The sequence below is a fragment of the Mesoplodon mirus genome, assembly GCF_964341445.2.
Source record: "Mesoplodon mirus genome assembly, chromosome: X".
NCBI lineage: Eukaryota > Metazoa > Chordata > Mammalia > Artiodactyla > Ziphiidae > Mesoplodon > Mesoplodon mirus.
Genome location: NC_138981.1, coordinates 40,049,197 through 40,074,994, shown reverse-complemented (window position 1 = coordinate 40,074,994; position 25,798 = coordinate 40,049,197). Strand labels below are relative to the sequence as shown.

Sequence of the window (25,798 nt, the reverse complement as noted above, 5' to 3'; positions counted from 1 at the left end):
TTTTCATCATACGTCGTATGTAGATTCCTTTAGAAAGCCTTTCATTATCTTTCTGTCTCTCTCTCTCTCTCTCTCTCTGTCTCTACCTCTCTCTCTCTCTCTCTCTCTCACACACACACACACACACAGCAAACATGTCTCAAATCCTAAACCGAGAATGGAGATCATGAAGGTCAAAAATGAAACGTGATTTTAAAAGAATCGATACATGTATAACAATCACTTTGCTGTACACTTGAAACTAACACAACATTGTTAATCAACTTGCTCCAACAGGAAAAAAAAAAGTCTTTGCCAGCTTATTCTAAAACAACACAAAATGGAGATTCTAAGCCATGGAAACCTATATCCAGGTCTTTATTTGGGTGTGTCTTTTTCTAGTTATGTTTGTATGTCCATGTGGGTTTACATGTGTGTTCCTTTCTCTTCTGTTACTGTATTTAAAGCTTCCCCCCAACCTGTCTATCTCTCTTCCTCTTTTTTTTTTTTTTTTTTTTTTTTTGCGGTACACAGGCCTCTCACTGTTGTGGCCTCTCCTGTTGTGGAGCACAGGCTCCGGACGCGCAGGCTCAGCAGCCATGGTTCACAGGCCCAGCCGCTCCACGGCATGTGGGATCTTCCCGGACGGGTGCACGAACCCGTGTCCCCTGCATCGGCACGCAGACCCTCAACCACTGCGCCAGCAGGAAAAGGAAAGTGCATATATATTTTTTATTTGTTCTATTTATTGAATTTTTAATGTTCTCTCTTCTTTTTATATAACTGAGAAGAGCCTAATGTTTTACATTTCTCTTTTTAAAAAAATAAAAACCCAATTAAAATTGCCTTTTTCATATTGATCATCAGTGGTTTCTAACTCCTTTGAGTCACTGATCCTAAAAAGAAACAAGCCTCACCTTCATTCCTTTTTTTGTTTTTTAACATTCTTTATTTTAAAGTCTATTTTATCTGATATGAGTATTGCTACTCCAGTTTTCTTTTGATTTCCATTTGCATGGAATATCATTTTCCATCCCCTCACTTTCAGTCTGTATGTGTCCCTAGGTCTGAAGTGGGTCTCCTGTAGACAGCATATATATGGGTCTTGTTTTTCTATCCATTCAGCGGGCCTGTGTCTTTTGGTTGGAGCATTTAATCCATTCACGTTTAAGGTAATTATCGATATGTATGTTCCTATTACCATTTTCTTAATTGTTTTGGGCTTGCTTTTGTAGGTCCTTTTCTTCTCTTGTGTTTCCCACTTAGAGAAGTTCCTTTAGCATTTGTTGTAGAGCTGGTCTGGTGGTGCTGAATTCTCTTAGCTTTTGCTTGTCTGTAAAGCTTTTGATTTCTCCATCGAATCTGAATGAGATCCTTGCCGGGTAGAGTAACATTGGTTGTAGGTTCTTCCCTTTCATCACTTTAAATATGTCATGCCACTCCCTTCTGGCTTGTAGAGTTTCTGCTGAGAAATCAGCTGTTAACCTTATGGGAGTTCCCTTGTATGTTATTTGTCGTTTTTCCCTTGTTGCCTTTAATAGTTTTTCTTTGTCTTTAATTTTTGTCAATTTGATTACTATGTGTCTTGGTGTGTTTCTCCTTGGGTTTATCCTGTCTGGGACTCTCTGCACTTCCTGGATTTGGGTGGCTATTTCCTTTCCCATATTAGCGAAGTTTTTGACTATAATCTCTTCAAATATTTTCTCGGGTCCTTTCTCTCTCTCTTCTCCTTCTGGGACCCTTATAATGCGAATGTTGGTGCGTTTAATGTTGTCCCAGAGGTCTCTTAGGCTGTCTTCATTTCCTTTCATTCTTTTTTCATTATTCTGTTCCATAGCAGTGATTTCCACCATTCTGTCTTCCAGATCACTTATCTGTTCTTCTGCCTCAGTTATTCTGCCATTGATTCCTTCTAGTGTAGTTTTCATTTCAGTTATTGTATTGTTCATCTCTGTTTGTTTGTTCTTTTTTTTTTTTTTTTTTTTTTTTTTTACATAGACACTTTTATTAAATAACCTTTACAACAGTTCTGAAAATGTAACCTTTCTGTCCCTCTCCTTTGATAAATACACAAGCTTGTTATCAAAATAATGCAGATACCAATCTATTAAAAGTCTCTGAAATATGACCAACTCTCTCCCTTACACCCCATCCAAAGTTTAAAGAGAAAAAAAAATGGCTGTTTAAAAACAGAACTCACTCCTAGTTTAAACAAATTCTTTCCAATTCGTATGTCCTTAAATACATCCTTTAATCTCCAGCAAAAGTTTTGGCTGTGGGAAATGCATTAACTTGTCGAATCAAACATTTACAACCATCTTCAGAGGAGGGCAAGCCTAGCCCTTTAACCTGAAGCTCGATGCAGGCAGCGGCCCCATCTTCTGTATCCCCCTACTGTACCTAGAACTTAACATTAAGTACAGTTCTTGGTTTACAAGCAGGTCCGAGGGTGAAATTTACTTCCTCCTCTTTCCTCCTTGGTGTTGCCCTCCCTTTCTCTTGCCACTCAAGCCAGGACGCCCGGAATTCATCTTGCCTCCCAAGCCCCCTTTCCTCTTCCCTCCTTGGCTGGGCGGGCCCCCTTTCCTCTTACCCCCAGGACCCTGTCGGCCCCCCTTTCTCTTGCCCTTTTGACTCATTTTCCTCCTCTTAGCCGCCTCTTCCTGGTCCTCCTCCCTCATCTGCTTATTGGTGGCCCTCGTAACGTCCAACTGAGGCTTCTTGCTGTTCATTATTCGCAGCATCTCCAACTGGCTCTTTTTCTCGGCTGCAAAGTCCCCGAAAAGAGGCTGAAACTTCCTCTTCTTTCCAGAGCCCCGGGGCGCCTTCTCCTTGGGCAGGAGCTCCTGGAAGCGCCCCACAGAGGCGGTGGAGACCCTGGCCACCTGCACGGCGCGGCCCAGCTCCTCCTTACTCTGGTGTCCGGTAGGGTGCATGCCGGCCGCGCTGGGCAGCTGCATCTTGTGCGCGCGGGCCAGGTTACGCAGCCGGTTCAGCTCGTTCTTGGCCACCCGTTCCTTCTTAGCTTGAATCCGCTTGGCGAACTGGTCCTCCATGGGGTCGGCATTCCCGGGCACCTCGATTAACCATTCCTTGGTGTCGTCGCGGGCGCGCTGGTATCCCCAGCGGCGGCGCCACTGGCCGCTCCCCTCGTCCCACACCAGATTGGTCTTCTTCTTGGGACGGATGCCCTTGAGGCGCGCAAACTGCTGCCAGCGTGTAAGCGGCCGCGGCCGGGGCACAGGCTTCTCGCGCGGCAGACGAGTGGTGGGCTCCGGCAGCTGCGCCACCAGCGCCTCCTCCACACGATCGGTGGGCAGCTGCCACAGCTGGTTGATGAGCAGCTGCGTGTTGTCCCGCGCCAGGGCCCGCAGCTCGGCCTCCTGCGTGGGTCCCGCGTGCCGCAGCCCGGTCGGAGGGTTCCGGTCCGAGGCCAGCAGGTTACCCAGGTCGAACTCCAGCTCCAGTTCCTTGTGCACCGTGATGCGCTGCAGCTTCTCTGCCTCGTCCCGCTCCGCCTTTCTGTTTGTTTGTTCTTTAATTCTTCTAGGTCTTTGTTAAACATTTCTTGCATCTTCTCGATCTTTGCCTCCATTCTTTTTCCGAGGTCCTGGATCATCTTCACTATCATTATTCTGAATTCTTCTTCTGGGAGGTTGCCTATCTCCACTTCATTTAGTTGTTTTTCTGGGGTTTTATCTTGTTCCTTCATCTGGTACATAGTCCTCTGCCTTTTCATTTTGTCTTTCTTTCTGTGAATGTGGTTATCATTCCACAGGCTGCAGGACTGTAGTTCTTCTTGCTTCTGCTCTCTGCCCTCTGGTGGATCAGAAACAAGCCTCACCTTCGTTTCTTAACTTATTTTTATGAAGTCAGAGTCTTCATTTTCAGAAAAAAAGTTGGGGAGGGCTTCCAGTTTTTTCTTGCACCCAGAATTTTGGTTATCACAGCTTCTGGATTTCAATTCTTGACTTCTCTTTGTTAAAAATGAGAATTAATATCTCTGTTTTTCTATAATTTTATGCATGTATCATTGTATATGCCTGACCTAAATTCCATTCTACCCTTGCCATACTTCCCCTCACCTTCTGAAATGAAGGATTCTGCTTAGGAGAAATTCTTTTCTCTCCTTTTACATTCTCATCCAGCCCAAACCATTTTCTTCCTTTCTAACCTCTCATTCACTTCCTGATTTAAGCAGCAAACAGAATATTCTAAAATTACAGCATCTTGGGCTTAGAAGGGATTAGTCAGTATATCTAATTTGACTTAGTGGACCCACAGTTTTAGTGTCTTTGGCTTAAAGGATGAGACAAGAAATAAGGCTTATTAATTATTCAGCTTGACAAACATTTACAAAGCAAGGCACTGATGGACACTGGGGATTCAGAAATGAATAATACGTGGTTCCTGTCTTCAGGAAGCTCATAATCTAGTGAGTGGGAAAATAAGTAAACAATTACCCAATATGTAAATAAAATCATTTCTATGAGAGAGAGAGATTATGGGAGCATATACCTAGGCTGCGGGGTTTTCTTAAGAAGGGGATGCCTGACCTAGGCCTTAAAGGACGAGGCCTCAGAAATCCTCAAACTCTAGAAAGACTGTCTGTGTGAAAGTGTGATGTTCAAAATGCAGTTGCAGTTGGAGACATTACTATAGGCATAACTGTAAAAATGTCACCTTTATACTCAAGATAGCACGGCATGGTGTCTGTGTAGTTTATTGGCAATAGCAGGCTTATTACTTTTAATGTTGTAATTTTCCCAGGGTCACCATTCTACTTTCCCTGTTATATGTGTTACATAAAACTGTACTTCTTCGCCTCTATTGGAAAAAGCAAAAATGCCAGAAGAGGAAGTTGCTTTTGGATAATAGCATATTTTCCATGAAGAAAATGAAACCCTCACACACTGCTTTCATTATGTTTTGCTCCCTCCTTCATGGCTGTCGTTCCCATGTCAGCTCCCTCTTTCCTTCTCCCCTTCTCCCCAGTGGTCCACTCCTGTTGCCCTGGTGATCCTGGCAGGACCAGGAGGCCCTATCCAGTGCTCTTGTTAAAGTTGTTACAACTCAAAGTGCAGATGGATGATTTTCCAATTATCTTTTGCGAATGAACATTTTAGCCAAAGTACATCTACTCTCATTCAAGGCTGTAAGAAGTGCCTGGATATTTTCCAAGTTTGATAGATAGATGTTCAGTGTTGTAGGATACAGATATTCTTGCTTACAAGCATTGTACCAGCCCTTTAAAAAGTGGATTTAGGGATTTCCCTGGCCATCCAGTGGTTAAGACCCCGCACTTCCACTGCAGGGGGCACAGGTTCAATCCCTGGTCAGGAAACTAAGATCCTGCATGCTGTGTGGCTCAGCCAAAAATAAATAAACAAATAAATAAAAGTGAATTTATACAAGCATGGACATTAGTTTCAATAAACTTTTGTTTTCATATTCACTATAAAAAAAAAGAAGTGCCTGGGCTTCCCTTGTGGCGCAGTGGTTGAGAGTCCGCCTGCTGATGCAGGGGACATGGGTTCGTGCCCCGGTCTGGGAAGATCCTACATGCTGCAGAGTGGCTAGGCCCGTAAGCCATGGCCGCTGAGTCTGTGCGTCCGGAGCCTGTGCTCTGCAACGGGAGAGGCCACAACAGTGAGAGGACCATGTACCGCAAAAAAAGAAAAAAGAAAAAAGAAGTGCCTGGAAAGCTAGGCTACTTTTTGTGTCACTGGAGTCTGAGAGCAGGGACTGCCCAGATCAAACTTATTTTATACACAGAATGTTAAAGACGATGAACCCATTCCAGGGCTGCAAAAAAGAGAGAAGGATGCCATGGGGTAGGAAGATGAATCTTGGGAACTGGAGGTGAGTGGAATATGACTGAAAAATAGAGCCCTACTGACAAAGCTGCCTCGTTTATTGAAGTCTGGTGATGAACAAAACATTGACCGAGGTGGGAGATCAGAAGTGGGCACTAGGGGCACTCGCCAACAGGAAGCGGGCATGAAAGCTCTCAGGCACACCTCAGATGCCCGTGCTGGCTGCAAAAGCCAACTTGCTCTCAACAGTGCCAGTTTTGCAGCCTCACACCCTCCTCATTGGCAGGGCCGTGTGTTGGCCCCCATTCAAGCATAATGAGAAGGTTTCTATAATTATCGCCCCAGCATTGGCATTTGCACACAGCTGCGTTATCACACACAGATCTGCCCAGTCCCTGAGGGTGAATTCCAAAACAAGAGGGCTGCTGTGCTTGATGATGCCTCTGCTGCCAGGGCCCTCAGACCTTGCTCGGTCCCCACTGTGACCAAAGTGTGATGCTGACCCAGGACCTGAGGTGTTGGCTTTCTTACTTTTTGTAGGGTTTAATTTGAAAAGAAAAAAAAATAGTGAACTTGTCTAATATCTTAAACTGGAGAGCCAGGGATTAGTAGGCTGAAGGTTGGTAGCTGGCAGAGCCATTCTCTGGAACTCACTGTGGTCGGTGCCTTTCCAGTGTCAGCTGGGGTGAGAAGAACACAAACACTAAAGCCCTGTGTATTCCCAGGGGCTCAGGTCTAGACCTGTATCTGGTTTTCTAGGCCCAATGGGAGGGGCTGGGAAAGAAGAGAATGCCTTTTTACCACCCACTGTGGGTGACGGTGCACGAATTCTCAGATCTCTATGTCTTTTATCCCACTGTGGAACATGGTGGGGCAGACCAGAGGTATCTCAGAATTTGTAGAATTAGAAAGGACCACAGATGTCCCCTAGTCCAATTTCCCACTACATGCAGTTTTCCACTTGAAAATATCGTGGAGCTGTCACCCAGGATGTCTTTGCCTGCTTCCAGGAACTGGCTGCTCATTCCTTGGCAAGGAAGCTTGATTTATATCTGAACAGCTCTGATTCTTGGACATTATTGCTCCCTTCCAGCTGTGATGGAAAGAGAAAGTCATACTGGATGCCTCCCTTGCTTTCAAACTTTCAAGGGGCTCCCATGGCCCTTGGGATAAAGTCTGTGTTCACAACAGCTCTGCATGTTTGGCCCTTCCCCATCTCAGCCTCATGCCTTGATGTTCTCCTCTTCCCAACTGGGGCCATCTTTCACCTCCCAGAGAAAACCTCTTTCACTCTCATGTCTAGCCTTCTCACATATAAATTCCTCTTCCTGAAGCATCCAGATCAGGTTCTCCTTTCTTTCCCCTTTAACCCCTACTCATCTTTTGGATCTTTTCTTGGGAGGCCTCCCCAATTTATATCCTAGATTAACTCACTTTGCTATAAGCTGTTAGAGCACTACTTCATCCTTAACAAAATGCTTGGTACATCGGAGAGGCTTAATAAGATTAGATGAGTGAATAAAGGAGTGGATGAATGCAATCTCCCATATCTTCCACTCTCTTGTCTTAATTCCACCTTCTTTCAGATGGCAGCTCTTGAAATATTCAAAAATAATCATCCTACTCATCCCAGCATCACATGAGTCTGGCCACAACAGGAAACAGATCACACACTCAGGCAGGGTAATTGAGGAGAGCATGATAAAAGGGTATTTATGAAGATGTGAGCAGGGTTAAGCAAATCCTAGGAGCACCCCAGAGCTAGCAAGAGCAGGAGCTTAAGCATGAAGGGTCAAGGGGAAGGTAAAGGTTACCTGAGATCAGAGAAGGTAGCTGAAGCTGGAGGAGAGAGCCACCCAGCAAGCCAGCAGGGAAGTAGCCAAGGGAATAAATACCCACCTCACTCTCCTCCTACCCTCTAATCTCCCCCAGTGCCTTGCACTGGCAAATAAAGGACAGGGATCCTCTTGGGATACAAAACACGATGGAGAAGAATGTAGAATGAATAGAGAGAGAAAAATGAAAAACATCCAGTATAATCATCCACTCCCAACAGCCACTCCGAATCTACTGTTGCCAGACTAAACAGCTTGAGTTGTTTCTACTATTGCTCGAAAAGTGGTTGCTGCTGGACTCCTTATTATCTAAGCCGGTATCATCTGGATAGGTTCTGGATTGCCATTCTTTGCCTGGCCCGAAGCATGCTGCCAGGAACATCACAGTGCTGCAGACACCCTCTGACTAGCACAGTGGCCAAGGAATGTATACCAATCTCTGCCACTCTGAACATTACCACTGTATTCATGCAGGTTTAAAACTGTACTTCCTTGCTTATTGAATACATTTCTATTGTTTTTTATTGCACTTATGATCAATTAAATCCCCCAGGCTTTCTCACACAAACTACTGTGAAATCAAGCTTCCTCCTAAATTGTACTCATGTTATTGATCTTTGTTTTAACCTAACTTCCAGATTTTACATTTATCCCTGTCAGATTTTATCTTATTTACTTCTGTCCATTGTTACAGATTATTAAATCCTTATTTTGTTATCTAGCACAGCAGCTTTTCTTCTCCACTTTGAGTCACCAGCTAATTTGATTAGGTCATTCTCTTTGTTTACATCTGTATTGATGAGGAGTGAACAGAATCCCAGAGAGCTGGGCATTGAAGACCTCCTCTCTTTGAGAGACTGTGCAGTGTGGCAAGTATGTGAAATAGAACACGATTTCTGCAGTCTGTTAGTGGTATAATGGGGAATAAAAGATCCATGATGACTTAATTTGGGGAAAATCCTGGGTTACACAAGATAGACAAGTTTCTTTCCTAAAGTGTCTCTTAGAGCTTTTAATATGCTAACATGTATGAATTGTCTCTGGAATCAGATATTCAAGATTCTACTAGATTGATTTTACTATGGAACACACGTGTGTTTGTGTATATGTGCATATTTGTATGTGTGTGTATATGTAGTGTTTCATGGGATAGACTTTCACAAAGTACACCTTGGAAAACGCTGGCTGTGGAATCTAACAGACCTGAGTTTCAGTCTCAACTCTACCACTTACCAATTTGGGACAACTTATTTAATCTCTCTAATTCTCAGTTTTCTTATCTATTAAATGGGCATAAAATAAGATGTCGTCTCATAGATATGTGGTGAGAATTAAATAAAATAATGCATGAATGAATGAATGCCTCTTACCATGCAAGGATAGTAAATACTCAACTAATGTTAGCCAATATTAAACAATATCTTTATCACTATAATCATCATCATTAATGTTATTTTGACATTGATGCACTAATTAGACTTCTTATATCAAGTATATAAAAATATAATCTAATCTAAAATAGCTAAAAGATATATAAGAAACTAGAAATGTGTTTCTAAATTATGACTATATGACTGATAAATGATGAATATTCTAAATACCTGAAAAAAATTCTCACAAATCAACAATAAGGAAAAAATAGATCCTAACAGAAAATGGGAAAAAGACATGAGCACATAATCCACAAAGAAATATAAGTGGTTTTAAATGGTCATTTTTATTTTTGATGAAAATCCCCACGGGTGGCTATTGTGCTGGAAAATAGGCACTTTTATCTACTGCTAGTGCAAGTGCAAAATGACAAAAACAATAATAATAGCTAACAAGAATTTAGTGTTTAGAAGTTATTCAGACATTCACAGAAAGATAGACAAGATGAAAAGGCAGAGGACTATGTACCAGATGAAGGAACAAGATAAAACCCCAGAAAAACAACTGAATGAAGTGGAGATAGGCAATCTTCCAGAAGAAGAATTCAGAATAATGATAGTGAAGATGACCCCGGACCTCGGAAAAAGAATGGAGGCAAACATCGAGAAGATGCAAGAAATGTTTAACAAAGACCTAGAAGAATTAAAGAACAAACAGAGATGAACAATGCAATAACTGAAATGAAAAATACACTAGAAGGAATCAATGGCAGAATAACTGAGACAGAAGAACGGATAAGTGACCTGGAAGACAGAACGGTAGAATTCACTGCCGCAGGACAGAATAAAGAAAAAAGAATGAAAGGAAATGAAGACAGCCTAAGAGACCTCTGGGACAACATTAAATGCACCAACATTCACATGATAGGGGTCCCAGAAGGAGAAGAGAGAGAGAAAGGACCCGAGAAAATATTTGAAGAGATTATAGTCAAAAACTTCGCTAATATGGGAAAGGAAATAGCCACCCAAATCCAGGAAGTGCAGAGAGTCCCAGACAGGATAAACCCAAGGAGAAACACGCCAAGAAACATAGTAATCAAATTGGCAAAAATTAAATACAAAGAAAAATTACTGAAAGCAGCAAGGGAAAAACGACAAATAACATACAAGGGAACTCCCATAAGGTTAACAGCTGATTTCTCAGCAGAAACTCTACAAGCCAGAAGGGAGTGGCATGACATATTTAAAGTGATGAAAGGGCAGAACCTACAACCAAGATAACTATACCTGGCAAAGATCTCATTCAGATTCGATGGAGAAATCAAAAGCTTTACAGACAAGCAAAAGCTAAGAGAATTCAGCACCACCAGACCAGTTCTACAACAAATGCTAAAGGAACTTCTCTAAGTGGGAAACACAAGAGAAGAAAAGGACCTACAAAAGCAAGCCCAAAACAATTAAGAAAATGGTAATAGGAACATACATATCGATAATTACCTTAAACGTGAATGGATTAAATGCTCCAACCAAAAGACACAGGCCTGCTGAATGGATAGAAAAACAAGACCCATATATATGCTGTTTACAGGAGACCCACTTCAGACCTAGGAACACATACAGACTGAAAGTGAGGGGATGGAAAAAGATATTCCATGCAACTGGAAATCAAAATAAAGCTGGATTAACAATACTCATATCAGATAAAATAGACTTTAAAATAAACAATGTTACAAGAGACAGGGAAGGATACTACATAATGATCAAGGGATGAATCCATGAACAAGACATAACAATTATAAATATATATGCACCTAATATAGGAGCACCTCAATATATAAGGCAACTGCTAACAGCTATAAAAGGAAATCGACAGTAACACAATAACAGTGGGGGACTTTAACACCACACTTACATCAATGGACAGATCATCCAAACAGAAAGTTAATAAGGGAACACAAGCTTTAAATGACACAATAGACCAGATAGATTTAAATGATATTTATAGGACATTCCATCCAAAAACAGAACATTACTCTTCCTTCTCAAGTGTGCACGGACTATTCTCCAGAACAGATCACATCTTGGGTCACAAATCAAGTGTCAGTAATTTAAGAAAACTGAAGTAATATCAAGCATCTTTTCTGACCACAACACTATGAGATTAGAAATCAATTACAGGGAAAAAATGTAAAAACCACAAACACATGGAGGCTAAACAGTACGTTACTAAATAACCAAGACATCACTGAAGAAATCAAAGAGGAAATAAATACCTAGAGAAACATGACAATGAAAACATGACGATCCAAAACCTATGGGATGCAGCAAAAGCAGTTCTAAGAGGGATGTTTATAGCAATACAAGCCTACCTCAAGAAACAAGAAAAATCTCAAATAAACAATCTAACCTTACACCTAAAGAAACTAGAGAAAGAAGAACAAACAAAACCCAAAATTAGCAGAAGGAAAGAAATCATAAAGATAAGAGCATAAATAAATGAAATAGAAACAAAGGAAATGATAGCAAAGATCAATAAAACTAAAAGCTGGTTATTTGAGAACATAAACAAAATTGATAAACCATTAGCCAGACTCATCAAGAAAAAGAGGGAGAGGACTCAAATCAATAAAATTAGAAATGAAAAAGGAGAAGTTACAACAGACACCACAGAAAAACAAAGCATCCTAAGAGACGACTGCAAGCAACTCTATGCCAATAAAATGGACAACCTAGAAGAAATGGACAAATTCTATTTTTTTTTTTTGTGTGTGGTACGCGGGCCTCTCACTGTTGTGGCCTCTTCCCATTGCGGAGCACAGGCTCCGGACGCGCAGGCTCAGCGGCCATGGCTCACGGGCCCAGCCACTCCGCGGCATGTGGGATCTTCCCAGACCGGGGCACGAACCCTTGTCCCCTGCATCGGCAGGCGGACTCTCAACCACTGCACCACCAGGGAAGCCCTGGACAAATTCTTAGAAAGGTATAACCTTCCAAGACTGAATCAGAAAATAGAAAATATGAACAAACCAATCACAAGTAATGAAATTGAAACTGTGAATAAAAATCTTCCAACAAACGAAAATCCAGGACCAGATGGCTTCACAGGTGAATTCTATCATTTAGAGAAGAGCTAACACCCATTCTTCTCCAACTCTTCCAAAAAACTGCAGAGGAAGGAACACTCCCAAACTCATTCTATGAGGCCACCATCACCCTGATACCAAAACAAGACAAAGATACTACAAAAAAAGGAAATTACAGACCAATATCGCTGATGAACATAGATGCAAAAATCCTCAAGAAAATACTAGCAAACAGAATCCAACAACACATTAAAAGGATCATACACCATGATCAAGTGGGGTTTATTCCAGGAATGCAAGGATTCTTCAATATAAGCAAATTAATCAATGTGATACACCATGTTAACAAACTGAAGAATAAAAACCATATGATCATCTCAATAGATGCAGAAAAAGGTTTTGACAAAATTCAACACCGATTTATGATAAAAACTCTGCAGAAAGTGGGCATATAGGGAACCTACCTCAACATATTAAAAGCCATATATGACAAACCCACAGCAAACATCATTCTCAATGGTGAAAAACTGAAAGCATTTCCTCTAAGATCGGGAACAAGACAAGGATGTCCACTCTCACCACTATTATTCAACATAGTTTTGGAAGTCCTAGCCACGGCCATCAGAGAAGAAAAAGAAATAAAAGGAATACAAATTGGAAAAGAAGAAGTAAAATTGTTACTGTTTGCATATGACATAATTCCATACATTGGGAATCCTAAAAATGCCACCAGAAAACTACTAGAGCTAATCAATGAATTTGGTAAAGTTGCAGGATACAAAATTAATGCACAGAAATCTCTTGCATTTCTATACACTAATGATGAAAATCTGAAAGAGAAATTAAGGAAACCCTCTCATTTACCATTGCAACAAAAAGAATAAAATACCTAGGAATAAACCTACCTAGGGAGAGGAAAGTCCTGTATGCAGAAAACTATAAGACACTGATGAAAGAAATTAAAGATGATACCAACAGATGGAGAGATATACCATGTTCTTGGATTGAAAGAATCAACACTGTGAAAATGACTCTACTACCCAAAGCAATCTACAGATTCAATGCAATCCCTATCAAGTTACCAATGGCATTTTTTACAGAACTAGAACAAAATATCTTAAAATTTGTATGGAGACACAAAAGACCCTGAATAGCCAAAGCAATCTTGAGGGAAAAAAACAGAGCTGGAGGAATCAGGCTCCCTGACCTCAGACTATATTACAAAGGTACAATAATCAAGACAATATGGTCCTGGCACAAAAACAGAAATATAGATCAATGGAACAGGATAGAAAGCCCAGAGGTAAACCCACGCACCTATGGTCAACTAATCTATGACAAAGGAGGCAAGGATATACAATGCAGAAAAGACAGGCTCTTCAATAAGTGGTGCTGGGAAAACTTGACAGCTACATGTAAAAGAATGAAATTAGAACACTCCCTAACACCATACATAAAAATAAAATCAAAATGGATTAAAGATCTAAATGTAAGACTGGGCACTAGAAAACTCTTAGAGGAAAACATAGGAAGAACACTCTTTGACATAAATCACAGCAAGATCTTTTTTGATCCACCTCCTAAAGTAATGGAAATAAAAACAAACATAAATAATGGGACCTAATGAAACATAAAAGCTTCTGCACAGCAAAGGAAACTACAAACAAGACGGAAAAACAACCCTCAGAATTGGAGAAAATATTTGCAAATGAATCAACCGACAAAGGATTAATCTCCAAAATATATAAACAGGTCATGCACCTCAATATCAAAAAAACAAACAACCTAATCCAAAAATGGGCAGAAGACCTAAATAGACATTTCTCCAAAGAAGATATACAGATTGCCAACAAATACATGAAAGAATGTTCAACGTCACTAATCATTAGAGAAATGCAAATCAAAACTACAGTGAGGTATCAGCTCACACCAGTTAGAATGGGCATCATCAGAAAATCTACAAACAACAAATGCTGGAGAGGGTGTGGAGAAAAGGGAACCCTCTTGCACTGTTAGTGGGAATGTAAATGGATACCGCCACTATGGAGAACAGTATGGTTGGTTCCTTAAAAAACTAAAATTAGAATTACCATATGACCCAGGAAGTCCACTACTGGCTATACACCCAGAGAAAACCGTTATTCAAAAAGCCACATGCACCCCAGTGTTCACTGCAGCACTATTTACAACAGCCAGGTCATGGAAGCAACCTAAATGCCCATCGATAGACGATTGGATAAAGAAGATGTGGTACATATATACAATGGAATATTACTCAGCCAGAAAAAGGAACGAAACTGGGTCATTTGTAGAGACGTGGATGAATCTAGAGACTGTCATACAGAGTGAAGTAAGTCAGAAAGACAAAAACAAATATCGTATATTAACGCATATATGTGGAACCTAGAAAAATGGTACAGATGACTCGGTTCGCAGGGCAGAAATTGAGACACAGATGTAGAGAACAAACGTATGGACACCAAGGGGGGAAAGCAGCAGGGGTGGTGGTGGTAGTGGTGTGATGAATTGGGATACTGGGTTTGACCTATATACAGTAATATGTATAAAATGGATAACTAAAAAATCCTGCTGTATTAAAATATATATAAAATAAAATTCAAAAAAAGAGAAGTTATTCAGTTGTCCTTGGTCTCTCCCATGTATACAGGATGGTGTCATGTTATTAAAGTTTTGTTTCTTTTTTCATCTGATAATCTGTCTTTTTATTGCAGAGTTGCCTCAGCCAAGAGCCTAGAAAGGTGGAAAGAAAATTATTTTCCTCTCTCACGGTTTTGGCAACTGAGATGGGACTTTCTCAGACTCCATACGCACTCCAGAACCTGCAGATACTATCCTGGAAAACCAGCAGGAGCTGGTTTTGATTTCTATTGATCCTCTTCTTCCCAGAGATGGTCATTATTTTCTTTTGTTTCTGTCTATTGTGTTGTTTGTCATGAGGAGAACCATAGGTCTGATGAGGTTTACCTTTCATCTTGTTCTCTGTCTTCAGAGCTTGGCTTTGTGACTAGTAAGAATATTCTTTCTGGTTTCTGCCATCCAGAGGATGCATGTACTGGCACGCAGCTGGCTGACAGCAAATAGGCTGTGGATCTGAGAAGTAGCATTCTCTTTGTCTGACTGTGCCAGCTCTCAGGGGAGTTTGTCATATGGGATCCCAGTCCATTACGGGCCTTTCTCATCTCAAACTTCATTGTCTCATTAGTACTGGAAAAGTTTAATTCCAGTAGCACCTGCCCAGTGTTACAGATTATCAGGTCTGTGACTGGAGCTGTCTCATGTTCTTGTGGGAAACTGGAGACACTTTTTTCACTACACCATTCTTACTGCCTGTGACAATGAAGGTCTTTCCCTTCTTAGGCTAATTCTGAGAGTGAGCTTTCTGGATCTTGTGAGAACTGCATCTTTTTCCCTCTCTTTTGGGATGCCTCTTGCATCCATGATTAAGCCATAAAAAGGCTTGTTAGCTTGAGTTGCTACTGAGATTAATATAAGATCCTACTGGTCAGTGGCCAGACTATGGACTCTTTGAATTGGAAAAATTATATACTTGAAAAAATGTTTACAGAGTTCTCATCACAAACAATTGTCTGATTGGTACCTATGGCAAGACCAAATTGAAAAAAGGACACAAAGGATTATGATGGCTAGTCTTAGGGACTCCCTTAAGAAATGAAATTACAAAGCTCTTTTTGCCTCCACTTTCAGAAAGTCCTACCAAACTTAGTGAGGAGTTAGAAACATTAGTGGCCATTCAGAACCCCCACTCACAGGTACCTTGATTGGCTGCTAAGGTCTGTTCTTCCTACCCATGATTATACTGTAGTTACCAGACAAGCCAAATGGCCCCCTGGGGAAAACCCCATTTCACAGAGGAAACAGGTGACAAGAATTTCTCCTAGGCCCTTGTACAGATGATCAGCTGAAGGCTGATGTTCACAGGCTGATAAAATCAATCGCAGAGGTTTTCCCCCCTAAGGTGAATTGGTCCAAAGTTGAATTGTGCACTCAAAAAGAAGGTCTTTGTTGAATGCCTTATACAGAATTTTTTAAAGGCATACTGCATCAAACCCTGAAGTTCTAGAGCACAGAAATCTTTTGATTTATATCTTAGTTAGAACTCTCCCTGATATAAAGAAGTAAATTAAAGAAAATGTAGTTGGATGGGAGATTCAGCCTTTTGATACTATTGAGGCTACAACTCAATTCTTTGAGAAACATGAAACAGTTGTCTTTGTCTTGCAAATCTGTATGAAGCCAGAAATTCAGTTCTAGAAGCAATTCAAAGTCCACCTATTCTTTTCACCAATTCCCAAATCTCCTTTATTCATCTCAAAGTGTTTGCAGATATAGTAAAAGATTAGGACATTGAAAACAGAACTGTCCTGCACTTAACAAAAAAAATTTTTTTAAGTAATTACATTATACCTCTGATAATAGATAAATATATCTTAAAACACCTTGGAAAAAACTTGGATATTTTCTCTGTGCCTTTGAGATATAAATATTCTACCTCCATCTTCTCTAGGACCTAAGAGCCATTCTTTGAAATGCAAACTTTAGAGAAATGTTTCTCAACAGAAAAAAAAAGAGAGAAGCTGTTTGGAATATGGGCAAATGAAAAATCTTAAGTATCTTCTCCACAATTACTAGCTAAAAAAAAAAAAGCTTCAGCCCTCTGAGTGGGGAAATTTATTCCAACTGCCAGAAACAAAATTTGGATCCAACTGTTACTTATAAACTAGTGAGTTTTGTATTATCGTACCTGAATCATGACTAAAATTGTAGAGCAATAGCTATAAGGTCTCTGTTTGCATCTGTCTATATGTTTATTTGTGTCGATGTATGTGTGATATTTTTCTACCTTCAGATGATATTGCCAAAATTAATTTGTAAGAGAGCTCTATTTGGTTGGTTTGAAGGAGAAGCTCTTATAAGGAATGGGTATTCCCAAACTCTCAGAAATAGAGAAACTAATCCAAATGTTTTTCAAGTTCATGTGATCTGGGATAATCTTCGGTAAATAAAACTTGCTTAAATTTGTTGGTTTAATTCAAATGATATGTCTTCAGAGTTATCAGCATTAAATACAATGCAGACACACAACTTTTATTCTGAGTTTCCTAGTCATAAGTTCAAAACTTGTCAGCAAAAAAAAAAAATAGCTTGAGATGATGTTGATGGTTGACTTTGTCTAATGTCTCATGAAGTTTTTATAGGTAGTCTAAACATAATTGTTAAGAACAGTGATTTAGCTAGATATAAGTAGGATAAGAATTTTTAGGTGAACTTTTCAGCAATAATTATGTTTTGTGGTATGTCTACTTAAAAGCAGTTTCCCAAATCTTTTGGTAATTTCCATTACCCAGAACTGTTAGTTTTGCTAAGTTAAGTTAAATGATGGCACTTATGTGTGGAATCTAAAAAAGTCAAACTGGGCTTCCCTGGTGGCACAGTGGTTGAAAGTCCGGCTGCCAATGCAGGGGACATGGGTTCGTGCCCCGGTCCGGGAAGATCCCACATGCCGCAGAGCGGCTGGGCCCGTGAGCCATGGCCACTGAGCCTGTGCATCCAGAGCCTGTGCTCCGCTACAGGAGAGGCCACAACAGTGAGAGGCCCGTGTACCGCAAAAAAATAAAAAATAAAAAAGTCAAACCTATTAAAAAAACAGAGGGTAAAACGGTGGTTACTAGGGGATGGAGGGGGTGTAAGAATGACAGTGTTTAAGGTGACCAACTTGTAATGAGTAGTGACTAAGTCATAGAGATCTAATGCATAGTATGATGAATATAGACAGTAATATTGTACTACAATTATGTAATGTGATAAATATTGCTTCAATGATAATATTACAATGCATAAATGTATCAAAGTAACATGCTGTACAGCTTAAATTTACAAAAATATAACATGCCAAATTTATGGGAAGAAAAAGAATTTATAGTGTTTAGCATATTCCAGGTAGTGTTCTAAGCATATTATATTTACTCATTTAATTGTCACAATGAAAACTCTATGAAGTAGATGTTTTTATTTCTACTTTACAGATGAGAAAACTAAGTACAAGTGATTAAGTATATCCTCTCTGGATCATTTTTTGTGAAACTGTGAAATTTTTGACAGTGGTCTATCAAGAGCCTTAAAATATGTATATGCTTTGATTCAGTGCAGTGGGAGCCATTATGCATTGCCCAGATCCCCTCAGGTCTTATTTCTCCAGCTGCTACCAGATGATGGTCCTCAGCTCTCAGCCCCCTCTAGATATTTCCCTCAGCTGGAGACATCTGCCTTTCCGACGTATGACTTTGGACCAGCCCACATGAAATGACTGGGTAATGCAGAAATATAAAGGCCTAGCTCTCTCATTTCATATAGGAGATCTCATTAGGGCCATCTCTGCTCTAGAGCTTCCCATGAGATCAACTGAAACTTTGTTGAAGTTCTATCACACCTGAACTTCTCTCTCTGCCTAATCCTGCTTTCTTCTCTTCCCTTCCAGAGGTTTTGACCCTAAGAATACTTCCTAACAAACTTCCACGTGTTAATCTCCATCTTAGAGTCTGTTTCCTAGAGAACACACAATGCAACACCCAGTAATTTAACACCTAAGAATATATCCTAAGTAAAATCCAACTATGAACATAAATAATTATATGTGGGCCCTAGTGGATAGTAAAGCCACCAGAGGAAGGAGCCTAGGTCCCTGAATCAATGCATGTAAATTTTCATCCACCAGTTTCAGCTTGGAGATGTAGACAGCTGGAAAAAGTGTTGCTCCCAACCTTTCAACAACAACAGCAAGGAAGGTGAACAAACTACAAATTAATGGTTTTTTATTAAACACATGAGATAACTAAGGTCACAGGGCAAACAACTGCCTGAAATCTAGAGACAGATGGGTGGTTGCAGAGAAAAAATAGGATGCCAGTACTTACTTACCTGGCACAGAGGCTACCAAAAGCCATATGAGCCAGGAAGAGGATTTAGCTAGATTTTTTTTAGATCAAATTGTTAAAGGCTGAGTGTGGACTAGTATGAGAGTATGATGCCTCTGGTGGCTGCAGACAGAAAAGTTCTCACTTTCTAGCAGGATTTTTCTATTGGAATCCCATAGGTGCTCACAGGGGAGATAGAGGTAATCCTGAGAAAGGTTCCCCCTTCCCTGTGTTACTGACTGGTGGAGAGGAGCAGCAGCCACTGCTGAGACTCCACCCAGATTCCACCCCTATCTCCCATAAGAAACAAAAACAATCTGCAGGGACAAGGGCAACAAAAACTAGCCCGATGGCACCAGTAGAAACCAGAGTTCAGCTGGGAACAACTAAAAAAAGAAAAAAAGAAAAAACTTCCCCTGGGATGAGACAGAATGGGTGCTTGGCCCAGCATTATGTCTGGAAGCGGGGCAGGAATACTTCTGAAAGCCACACCCCAAACTCAGGTTCATAGCACCTGCTTTAGACTGGAGCTTCATCAGAATGTTAGAGAATACCCCTTCCTCAATACTGCCACCACCATGCTAACAAGTGTCAAGTAAAAATAACAATGGAATAGAGCTGGGAGAGCAGCAGAAGAAAGATTCTCTTTGGGGAACATGACAAGAAGACCCAAAGCCAAGTGGAAAGCAAACTTCAAAACCAGCCAGTCTCCCGATTATGTTATTACAAATTTTCACACTAAAGGCATAGCAAAAGGAATGGTATGCTCGTCTCCAAGCATTAAAAAATGTATCCCTTAGCATCTACTGTCCTATGTAGCATGCCCAGCCTTCAAAAAAAAATTTCAGAGGCGTATGAAAGAAAGGGGGAGTAGCTATATTAATTATATCAAAAGTAAACTTTATAACAAGAAATATTATCAGGGTTAAAGAGGGACATTACATAATGATAAAGAAGTCAATTGTCCAAATAATCCTAAATGTTTATGTGCCTAACAAGAGTGATTCAAAATACATAAGGGGAAAAAAAGGACAGTCCTGAAAGGACAAATAGACAAATCCACAATTCTATTTGGAATATATTAATTGATATTTTGCCTAAAAAATATCAGTAAAGATATAGATGATTTGGACAACACCATTAACCAACTTGAACTAGTTGACATTTATAGAGTGCTCTAAATAAACAACAACAGCTGAATACACATTCTTGGTAAGTGCACATGGAAAATTTACCAAGACAGGCCACATTCTGGGCCATAAAACAAACCTTATGAAATTTAAAATAGAAGTCCTACAAAGTATGTTCTTGGACCATACCAGAATAAAAGTAGACATCAATAGTGAAACACTATTTATAAAATCATCAAATATTTGAAAAGTAAACAACATACTTCTAAATAAGTTATGAGTCAAAAGGAAGTCTAGGCTTCTGCCTGCGAGCCTCCCGGCTGAGGTGACTGCGCAGTCATTTCACAGGAGGAGGTCTGGTCTGGAGCACCAGATGAGAGGCGTCTGCCCCTGGCACCCTATGAGCGAGTGAAACCAGACGAAACACAGAGGGGGAAAAAAAAAGGGTGGATGAAAGGCTCTTGGTGCTGCAGCCAGGAGCCAGTGCTGTGCCTCTGAAGTGGGAGAGCCAACTTCAGGACACGGGTCCACAAGAGACCTCCCAGCTCCACATAATATCAAGCAGCGAAAATCTCCCAGAGATCTCCATCCCAACACCAGCACCCAGCTTCAGTCAACGACCAGCAAGCTACAGTGCTGGTCACCCTATGCCAAGCAACTAGCAAGGCAGGAACACAACCCCACCCATTAGCAGAGAGGCTACCTAAAAACATAATAAGGCCATAGGCACCCCAAAACACACCACCAGACGTGGACCTGTCCACCAGAAAGACAAGATCGAGCCTCAACCACCAGAACACAGGCATTAGTCCCCCCCACCAGGAAGCCTACACAACCTACTGAAACAACCTTAGCCACTGGGGTCAGACACCAAAAACAACGGGAACTACGAATCTGCAGCCTGCAAAAAGGAGATCCCAAACACAGTAACATAAGCAAAATGAGAAGACAGAAAAACACACAGCAGGTGAAGGAGCAAGATAAAAACCTACCAGACCTAACAAATGAAGAGGTAATAGGCAGTCTACCTGAAAAAGAATTCAGAATAATGATAGTAAAGCTGATCCAAGATTCTATTTCCAAGATCCATAATCTTGGAAATAGAATAGACAAAATGCAAGAAACAGTTAACAAGGACCTAGAAGAACTAAAGATGAATCAAGCATCGATTAAAAACACAGTAAATGAAATGAAAAATACTCTAGATGGGATCAATAGCAGAATAACTGAGGCAGAAGAACGGATGAGTGAGGTGGAAGATAAAATAGTGGAAATAACTGATGCAGAGCAAAATAAAGAAAAAAGAATGAAAAGAACAGAGGACAGTCTCAGAGACCTCTGGGACAACATTAAACGCACCAACATTCGAATTATAGGGGTTCCAGAAGAAGAAGAGAAAAAGAAAGGGACTGAGAAAATATTTGAAGAGATTATAGTTGAAAACTTCCCCAATATGGGAAAGGAAAGAGTTAATCAAGTCCAGGAGGCACAGAGAGTCCCATACAGAATAAATCCAAGGAGAAATATGCCAAGACACATATTAATCAAACTGTCAAAAATTAAACACAAAGAAATCATATTAAAAGCAGCAAGGGAAAAACAACAAATAACACACAAGGGAATCCCCATCAGGTTAACAGCTGATCTCTCAGCAGAAACTCTACAAGCCAGAAGGGAGTGGCAGGACATACTTAAAGTGATGAAGGAGAGAAACCTGCAACCAAGATTACTCTACCCAGCAAGGATCTCATTCAGATTTGATGGAGAAATTAAAACGTTTACAGACAAGCAAAAGCTGAGAGAGTTCAGCACCACCAAACCAGCTTTACAACAAATGCTAAAGGAACTTCTCTAGGCAAGAAACACAACAGAAGGAATATACCTACAATAATGAACCCAAAGCAATTAAGGAAATGGGAATAGGAACATACATATCAATAATTACCTTAAATGTAAATGGACTAAATGCTCCCACCAAAAGACACAGAGTGGCTGAATGGATACAAAAACAAGACCCATATATATGCTGTCTACAAGAGACCCACTTCAGACCTAGAGACACATACAGATTGAAAGTAAGGGGATGGAAAAAGATATTCCATGCAAATGGAAATCAAAAGAAAGCTGGAGTAGCAATTCTTATATCAGACAAAATAGACTTTAAAATAAAGACTATTAGAAGAGACAAAGAAGGACACTACATAACGATAAAGGGATCGATCCAAGAAGAAGATATAACAATTGTAAATATTTATGCACCCAACATAGGAGCACCTCAATACATGAGGCAAATACTAACAGCCATAAAAGGGGAAATCGACAGTAACACAATCATAGTAGGGGACATTAACACCCCACTTTCACCAATGGACAGATCATCCAAAATGAAAATAAATAAGGAAACACAAGCTTTAAATGATACATTAAACAAGATGGACTTAGTTGATATTTATAGGACATTCCATCCAAAAACAACAGAATACACACTTTTCTCAAGTGCTCATGGAACATTCTCCAGGATAGATCATATCTTGGGTCACAAATCAAGCCTTGGTAAATTTAAGAAAATTGAAATTGTATCAAGTATCTTTTCCGACCACAATGCTATGAGACTAGACATCAATTACAGGAAAAGAGCTGTAAAAAATACAAACACATGGAGGCTAAACAATATACTACTCAATAACGAAGTGATCACTGAAGAAATCAAAGAGGAAATTAAAAAATACCTAGAAACAAATGACAATGGAGACACGACGACCCAAAACCTATGGGACGCAGCAAAAGCAGTTCTAAGGGGGAAGTTTATAGCAATATAATCCCACCTTAAGAAACAGGAAACATTTCGAGTAAACAACCTGACCCTGCACCTAAAGCAATTAGAGAAAGAAGAACAAAAAACCCCCAAAGCTAGCAGAAGGAAAGAAATCATAAAGATCAGATCAGAAATAAATGAAAAAGAAATGAAGGAAACGATAGCAAAGATCAACCAAACTAAAAGCTGGTTCTTTGAGAAGATAAACAAAATTGACAAACCATTAGCCAGACTCATCAAGAAAAGAAGGGAGAAGACTCAAATCAATAGAATTAGAAATGAAAAAGGAGAAGTAACAACTGACACTGCAGAAATACAAAAGATCATGAGAGATTACTACACGCCGCAACTCTATGCCAATAAAATGGACAACCTGGAAGAAATGGACAAATTCTTAGAAATGCAAAACCTGCCAAGACTGACTCAGGAAGAAATAGAAAATATGAATAGACCAATCACAAGCACTGAAATTGAAACTGTGATTAAAAATCTTCCAACAAACAAAAGCCCAGGACCAGATGGCTTCACAGGCGAATTCTATCAAACATTTAGAGAAGAGCTAACACCCATCCTTCTCAAACTCTTCCAAACAATATCAGAGGAAGGAACACTCCCAAACTCATTCTACGAGGCCACCATCACCTTGATACCAAAATCAGGCAAGGATGTCACAAAGAAAGAAAACTACAGGCCAATATCACTGATGAACATAGATGCAAACATCCTCAACAGAATACTAGCAAACAGAATCCAACAGCACATTAAAAGGATCATACACCATGATCAAGTGGGGTTTATTCCAGGAATGCAAGGATTCTTCAATATACGCAAATCAATCAACGTGATACACCATATTAACAAATTGAAGGAGAAAAACCAAATGATCATCTCAATAGATGCAGAGAAAGCTTTCGACAAAATTCAACACCCATTTATGATAAAAACCCTGCAGAAAGTAGGCATAGAGGGAACTTTCCTCAACATAGTAAAGGCCATATATGACAAACCCACAGCCAACATTGTCCTCAATGGTGAAAAACTGAAACCATTTCCACTAAGATCAGGAACAAGACAAGGCTGCCCACTCTCACCACTCTTATTCAACCTAGTTTTGGAAGTTCTAGCCACAGCAATCAGAGAAGAAAAGGAAATAAAAGGAATCCAAATTGGAAAAGAAGTAAAGCTGTCACTGTTTGCAGATGACATGATACTATACATAGAGAATCCTAAAGATGCTACCGAAAAACTACTAGAGCTAATCAATGAATTTGGTAAAGTAGCAGGATACAAAATTAATGCACAGAAATCTCTGGCATTCCTGTACACTAATGATGAAAAATCTGAAAATGAAATCAAGAAAACACTCCCATTTACCATCGCAACAAAAAGAATAAAATATCTAGGAATAAACCTACCTAAGGAGACAAAAGACCTGTATGCAGAAAATTATAAGACACTGATGAAAGAAATTAAAGATGATACAAATAGATGGAGAGATATACCATGCTCCTGGATTGGAAGAATCAATATTGTCAAAATGACTCTACTACCCAAAGCAATCTACAGATTCAATGCAATCCCTATCAAACTACCACTGGCATTTTTCACAGAACTAGAACAAAAAATTTCAAAATTTGTTTGGAAAAACAAAAGACCCCGAATAGCCAAAGCAATCTTGAGAACGAAAAACGGAGCTGGAGGAATCAGGCTCCCTGACTTCAGACTATACTACAAAGCTACAGTAATTAAGACAGTGTGGTACTGGCATAAAAACAGAAAGATAGATCAGTGGATCAGGATAGAAAGCCCAGAGATAAACCCACACACATATGGCCAACTTATCTTTGATAAAGGAGGCAGGAATGTACATTGGAGAAAGGACAGCCTCTTCAATAAGTGGTGCTGGGAAAACTGGACAGGGACATGTAAAAGTTTGAGATTAGATCATTCCCTAACACCATATACAAAAATAAGCTCAAAATAGATTAAAGACTTAAATGTAAGGCCAGAAACTATCAAACTCTTAGAGGAAAACATAGGTAGAACACTCTATGACATAAATCACAGCAAGATCCTTTTGGACCCACCTCCTAGAGAAATGGAAATAAAAACAAAGATAAACAAATGGAACCTAATGAAACTTCAAAGCTTTTGCACAGCAAAGGAAACCATAAACAAGACCAAAAGACAACCCTCAGAATGGGAGAAAATATTTGCAAATGAAGCAACTGGCAAAGGATTAATCTCCAAAATTTATAAGCAGCTCATGCAGCTCAATAGCAAAAAACCAAACAAGCCAATCCAAAAATGGGCAGAAGACTTAAATAGGCATTTCTCCAAAGAAGATATACAGACTGCCAACAAACACATGAAAGAATGCTCAACATCATTAATCATCAGAGAAATGCAAATCAAAACTACAATGAGATATCATCTCACACCAGTCAGAATGGCCATCATCAAGAAATCTAGAAACAATAAATGCTGGAGAGGGTGTGGAGAAAAGGGAACACTCTCGCACTGCTGGTGGGAATGTGAATTGGTACGGCCACTGTGGAGAACAGTATGGAGGTTCCTTAAAAAACTAAAAATAGAACTACCATATGACCCAGCAATCCCACTACTAGGCATATACCCTGAGAAAACCATAATTCAAAAAGAGACATGTACCAAAATGTTCATTGCAGCTCTATTCACAATAGCCCGGAGATGGAAACAACCTAAGTGTCCATCATCGGATGAATGGATAAAGAAGATGTGGCACATATATACAATGGAATATTACTCAGCCATAAAAAGAAACGAAACTGAGCTATT

At 40.0% G+C, this 25,798-nt stretch overlaps 1 protein-coding gene across 1 annotated transcript in view; it reads right to left on the bottom strand.

The window, feature by feature from the left end:
• Nucleotides 1-1,978: 1,978 nt before the first annotated feature.
• LOC309796161 (ribosome biogenesis regulatory protein homolog) overlaps nucleotides 1,979-25,798 on the bottom strand; it is a gene marked incomplete at its 5' end in the record, with an annotated part of 47,878 nt that continues 24,058 nt past the window's right edge. The window contains one exon of the mRNA XM_082609215.1: nucleotides 1,979-3,501. Within this exon, the coding sequence (XP_082465341.1) occupies nucleotides 2,436-3,501 (1,066 nt within the window). The 3' untranslated portion in view covers nucleotides 1,979-2,435. The remainder of the gene's footprint in view (nucleotides 3,502-25,798) is intronic.